General features: G+C 35.5%; 1 protein-coding gene across 4 annotated transcripts; it reads left to right on the forward strand.

Annotated features, from left to right (window-relative positions):
- Positions 1-557: 557 nt before the first annotated feature.
- LOC140888008 (uncharacterized) lies at positions 558-4,999 on the forward strand. Of its 4 annotated transcripts, none has more exons than XM_073295678.1 (9): positions 558-767; positions 1,534-1,628; positions 2,550-2,614; positions 2,750-2,793; positions 3,166-3,243; positions 3,327-3,480; positions 3,828-4,004; positions 4,280-4,339; positions 4,410-4,999. In XM_073295678.1, exons 1-9 carry the CDS (start codon positions 616-618, stop codon positions 4,518-4,520), a joined length of 936 nt encoding a protein of 311 aa, XP_073151779.1. In that variant the 5' UTR covers positions 558-615; the 3' UTR covers positions 4,521-4,999. The 4 variants fall into 4 exon arrangements, with proteins under 4 accessions (XP_073151779.1, XP_073151785.1, XP_073151788.1 ...); XM_073295684.1 differs by having other exon boundaries at positions 4,287-4,339; XM_073295687.1 differs by having other exon boundaries at positions 3,828-3,969.
- Positions 5,000-6,162: the final 1,163 nt, after the last annotated feature.

Consider the following 6,162-nt stretch of genomic DNA (forward strand, 5'->3'; position numbering starts at 1 on the left):
TTTATTGTATTAATCAAGTAGTTGTTTTAGTTTATTTGTAATCTACTAAGAAATTGTTTGAGTTTTTTCATAATTTTTTTTTATAAAATATTTTTATAAATTTTTTTTAAAAAAAATATTGTTCGGGATTACCCTCTCCCGACCCGACGGGATCCCGAACATTTGGGTCCCGAAACTTTTCGGGTGCGAGATCGGGAGAAAAAAAAAGTCTCAATTCCTATCGAGACGGAAATTGGGTAAGGGGTTATGAGACAAGTCCCGACCCGATCCCACCCCTAGTTAAACTAATCAGTTTAATAACAACATTCAACTTAAAAATAATTTAAGTAAAGGGAAAAAATTGACTTTGAGTTTGATCATATACCAATTAAACCATTGTCAATAATTAATTTTTCAATTTGACATTTTATCAATAATTCATATACCAAATAATTTTTAATTCATTTATTTATAAATATAAAAACATATTCATTCAAATAAAATAAATGAAATCTAATTTGAGTAATTTCTTTTTAAGCTAAAATAAATGAAATCTTAATAAAGCAGTGTTTGGGAACGCCGGCCACAAGTATAAATGATAATTATTGGTGGCTAAACTTTTGCCGGCAAAGGAAAATGGAGAGCAGTTGCACGAACTTCTGCGGCGGCGATCGCCCCACTGTGATGGTGACGAATGACGACGGTATCGACGCGCCTGGCCTCCGAGCTCTCGTTCGAGTTCTAGTTTCTTCTGATCGATTCCACGTCTTGGTTTGCGCTCCTGACTCGTATGTATATACGCTCACACCTAGCATACTTCAATGTTTGGCCTGTAAATGTTATCTATGTATGCCTGTGTGTACGATTTTGATTTCGTGATTGATTACCTTGGGATTCATTTTGCGACAACCAAAATGTGTTTGCTATTTTGTCATTTTATTCCTGCCTCGACGAGAGTCCATTCGGTATTTGGCAAGTGTTGATACTTGATTTTTACTTTCTGTATGCGGATCGATGGTTTTTTCACCGACTTATTGGTTGTCGACTGGTGTCTGAGTGTGTCCGGAGGTTCATTTGAGGGACATAGTATTAAAATTCGTAGATTTTTTTTACTCATTTTGGCGCGAGTCAAATTTATAGCTTGAAGCCTTTCTGATCATCAGCTCATGTCTGTGTACGTGCAAAGTTTTTATTTTCTTGTAATTTTGCTGTTTAACTTTCGTGTAACTTGTGTTGGCCTTTTATGCAATTTTCCTATGTCAGTCAGTGTCTTGATAAATCTTTTGACAGGAGATCTATGAAATTTCAAATTTACTTTCAAGCTTGTAATTTTGTGAATAAGATTACTGTATGGTTTTGGAAATTAGATGGAGTGATTTCTCCACCCCTCTGCTTTTGCATAGTGTGGTCGTGATCGGATAGAGTGATAATTTTAGATGCCTGACTGATGGTTTTCATTCATGTAGCTAATGGATTTGCTATCCACTTACGTAAAAATATTTTTTTATTAGACAATGTTTTGTTGCATATTACATTTCTGTTTCTGTTTTCCAGAGAAAAATCTGCTGTAAGCCATAGTATTACTTGGCAAAATGCTGTGTCAGCCAAGCCAGTGGAAATCAGTGGAACTATTGCTTTTGCAGTTTCTGGTAAGTTGCAAAGCTCATTGTTTTTTCTGGCTTCTAGTCTCTTGTGCTTCAACGCCAGAGAATTGTTTTAAGTAGCAATTCAAACTCACCAGTAATAAGACCCAGGTCAGAAAAAGAGGGATGTATGAGACCATGCAAAATGAGGGACATTGCAGGCAATCATGTTTTGTTTCGACACCCTTTGTGTCGGCATATCTTCATTTCTGCATCAAGTTATCCATCCTTGACAACTTTAACCTTTAGGAAGATGAAAAATGTAAAGGGGGCTAATTAATTTTAGGAATAAAAATAGCATAACATATACAAGTAAATTACATTTGGTAGAAATGAAAAAGAGTTAGTCATGCAATTTACAATTGACGAGATTGCCAAAACTTAAGACTGTACCAATAAAACGGAGTAGCAAGAAAACATGAATCGGATTAATCATAATCCTTCCAATCAAGTAGCACACTAAATCTGGCCTGTATTATTAACAATAAAGTTTCTATTTTTTTATCTATAAGAAATTTATGTAACAGTTGTGCCAGCTTGGCTTTCACTCTAATTAGCAGGGAAACATATGCACTAATATTTTTCCCATGACAACTAAGCCTTCCATAAAGTGGTCGATGAGTTCAGTGATGAAGCTGTCGGCCTCCTAGGATTTATGGCCTAGGTTTGAGTCCTGAGGCACGTGCTCAGATATATTTTTTAAGTAAGCATTTCATACAAGATTGGCCTTGCATTCTACATTTGATGGTCAGATCGTTCCACCCAATGCTGGAGTTTTGCACTTTGTCAAACAGCACATTACAACATGTTTCTCAAATAATTGAACTCATGAAATCCACAATCCTAACATACGGAATGTCATTGGAGCTATCGGTGTTATGTTTTTTTTAAAAAATTTTTTGGCATGTGTTTGTATGATACTTTCAGGAACTCCAGCTGACTGTACATCTCTGGGTGTTTCCAAGGCTCTCTTCCCCTTGGTTCCCGATCTGGTACTCACTGTTCAGTGACTGAAAATGGCATTTGATTTTATTACTAAAGGACTCCTCGATTAATCCTAATCTTTTGTTGATTTCTGCGAAAAAAATTATCTTACATGCATTTATCTTCCAATGTCTGCTTTGCAGGTTATCAGTGGCATTAATAAGGGTAGCAACTGTGGTTATCACATGTCAGTACAATTTCTGCTCTTGATCACTGGATCCTTTTTACTCATGTGGCTGTTAGTGTAGAGTTTATTCTGCAGTAAAGTAAAACTAAATGGGTCCCTGCAAGTTTTTTTTTTTTTTTTTTCATTTTGAAGTGCAGTAATGTGAAATTATATGGTATTCAGCCTTGATATATCCAGTACAAGCAATAATAAGTGTTGTGACTTACGAGGTGCCGCACAGTGACCTGAGGGCAACCTTTCCCTCAAACAAGTGAATTTATCATACAGAAGTCAATCGCCATGATTTTTTTCTATAAAGACTTCTTTTAATGATTTACCTTGCTACCATTACTTTTTCGTGCCTCTAGTGACTGCATATCTTGATAAATGCAGTGTTTATTCAGGAACTGTAGCAGGGGCTCGGGAAGCCTTTTTTAATGAAGTACCTTCTGTCTCTCTGTCATACGCTTGGTACATGTGCTAGCATTTTAATTATATTCAATATATTTCTTTAATATAAAGTCAGTTCACTTGGTTCCCTAACTTAATTTCAGGGTTGGAGGAATAAGTAATATCAACGATTTCACACTAGCAGCAGAGGCTTGCTTGCCCATAATTTGTGCCATAGTGGCTGAAATCAAGAAGAAAACATATCCTCAAAACTGTTTCCTAAATATTGATGTTCCAACAAATGTTGTGAATCATAAGGTAGGTTTAGGTTTGTTCCAGCCACTTTGACATTGATTTGAATATTTTTGTTTTTGAAATGTCTAAGTCTGTATTTTAGATCTGATCGCATGAAACAGTGAACACATGTTTTTTTGTAACGAATACTGTTGCCTAATCAATCTTTGAACTGTGGCCATCAGAGTTTCATTTTATATTTGTTCAATGATGGTTTTACTTGTTTCAAACATATTCGACTCCATCTTATTTTTCTCATTTCTTTACTCTAAGTTGCTTAAAAAAATACTAGTCATTGCGTCCTTGCCTTAGTTTTTATTGTGTTAATTGAAAGAGGAAGATGACTCGATGCTTCCTTGGCCTTTGAACAGGGTTATAGGCTGACCAAGCAAGGCAAGAGTATTGTGAAAATGGGGTGGACTCAAGTTACTTCTGATGCTCAAAGAGAGGAAATGTCCTCAACTATGACTATGGAGACAAATTCATTACTTACTTCTGAATCAGGCGCCTTGGGTACGAAACATGAACATCTATTTTTCAAGAGAGGGGTATGATTTTGTTTCTTTTAGCTACATGATTGTAATCGTGAAATCCTTCAGGCATTTGAGCCAATTTTCATATCACAACACAGCATCTGTTGGCCTTTTTTTAAGTTCGTTGTAGTTTTTTTAATTTAATTAGTGTTCTACCTCATTGTTAAATATATTCTTAACTTAAGCCAATAACCATTGGTGTGAACTTGTGTGGTTTTCTTAGTCTCAAAGAACTTTTGATGTCATATCTTCATTATTTTTGCTGCATTATGATTTTGCCCTTTTGATAGGTCACAGGATCTCAAGTGGAAGATGCTGACACAGACTACTGTAATCTTGGAGAAGGATTTGTATGTCTTTCATATTTTGCTCATTGTGAGTGGTGCTGGTCCGTTGGTAATTTCTCACTTTTCATTGCAGATTACTGTTACTCCTTTAGGTGCCTTGTCTCCAGCAGAGATGGATAGCCAAGCTTACTTTAAACAGTGGCTGGTAGATGTGACCGAATGCTTCTCTTCTTCTTCCCTGTGAGATGTAATTTCCAATTTCTCTATTTTGAAAAAAAAAAATGAGAGTTTTGAATGACCGCAAAATTCTTGCCAACCAAGTTCGACTGCATCAAAATCTAGTACCGGTGCAGACTGTTCTGCCCTAGTTCCTACTCCCACTCCTTGTTGGTGTTGCTAATATTGATGAGTTAATTTATATGAAATCACAAGAAAAATGTCGATTGAATTGAAAGAAGTTGAAGCAGCTTTACTACCGCAGAAGTTCTATACCTTTGCTGTAAATCTGTGTTCTTATTCATTTATATTGATGTATTGTACTAAGCATATTTCATGTTTCAGATTTTTAGTCCATGTTTGATATAGCTGCGTCAGTGTACGAAAGCGATAATTTGGAATGACAAGAGTGAAGAATAAATCAAACAAGCTTTTAAAGAACTGTGTAGCAACTCAAACTGTAGCTTCAAATTTGGATTTAAACTCTAAATTCAGCCCCACCGACAATTCAGTTCTTGATCATGTTATTGTCTGTTGATCCAAAATTTTATGTATCCTGACCCAGATGTCTCGACTAATCTGGATGGCGGCTATTAGAATGGCCAGTATGTTCTCGAAGCTAAATTCTCTCGGAGGTATTATTGTTCACATTCCCTACTTACGGGGAGTGATACTGTTTTAGGGATAAATTGTTATGGACCAAGTATTTTCGAACAGTAAATTATAAGATCATTTCTGAGAGGTTGATTTCCCAATTCATAGTTTCTTGGAAGCTTTAATGTTGTCCGGATGACAGGTGAACAACACTTTCTTTTTCCCAAAGGACCTTCAACAAGAATTGTCACAGAAATTGACCTCTGATCATTTGCTGAATTGGAAATGTAAAGCTTGAACAATGTTTCCTAAATCTTGAATTAATAAAGAAATTGAAGCTTGGAACCATAATATGAAATACTTGTAATAAAATTTGTTATCAATCAAATACATTCCTCATATTTATCTACCCAAACCATATGTTATAGTTCTTTTGTTCATTTGTCCATGATGAAAAGTGATAAAAGCTACTTCTAGCATGATTTGCCGCCAGAACCATGTGTCTTTTTCTCATCGCAAGAAGGAACATAGAATTTTGTCCTGAAGTTTTACTTTTTCAGTGAAGTAAGAAAACATTATAATAACAGGACTGAGGAAGCAAAAGAACACTTTTGGGGTCCTCTTTTGCCGAGGGAAGAGGAGTAAAGTAAACCTTAGTTTGAACTCTTGAGTTTTCAGTCGAGATGTAGAACAAGCAATGTAGAATCATCATCAAAGATTGTTCAAAAACTAGTCATATAAAGATTATTAAAACAGTCGTTGAAATGGCCTATCTTGGTTGACTAAAGTTTTGTAGTAGCTATTGAACTGTGACGTCAACATCTAAAATAGACTACGCAACACAGACATTTAAAAGCATTCACAATCCACAACCAGACATTCAACCACTTTCTTAGACAGGTATTTGTAACTGGGAGCTTTGGTCTGTACTCAACTAATACCATCTTAGAGTAACTGAATAACATCAATAATTTATAATTATAACGTTCTGTGAGGGTTTCAGTTGAAAGACACCAAAACCAAATTGTAACGAGTAGAAACAAAAAAACAAAATCTGACTGGTAAAAAAACATTCT

This window comes from Henckelia pumila, chromosome 1 (genome assembly GCF_033568475.1).
Source record: "Henckelia pumila isolate YLH828 chromosome 1, ASM3356847v2, whole genome shotgun sequence".
Lineage (NCBI taxonomy): Eukaryota > Viridiplantae > Streptophyta > Magnoliopsida > Lamiales > Gesneriaceae > Henckelia > Henckelia pumila.

What these genes read in the sequence shown, in the direction of transcription:
- LOC140888008 (XM_073295678.1), top strand. Translation starts at nt 616, where the DNA reads ATGGAGAGCAGTTGCACGAACTTCTGCGGCGGCGATCGCCCCACTGTG. An exon ending in ATCTATTTTTCAAGAGAGGG is followed by an intron (nt 4,005 to 4,279) that starts GTATGATTTTGT and finishes CCCTTTTGATAG; the next exon opens with GTCACAGGATCTCAAGTGGA. An exon ending in GTAATCTTGGAGAAGGATTT is followed by an intron (nt 4,340 to 4,409) that starts GTATGTCTTTCA and finishes TTTTCATTGCAG; the next exon opens with ATTACTGTTACTCCTTTAGG.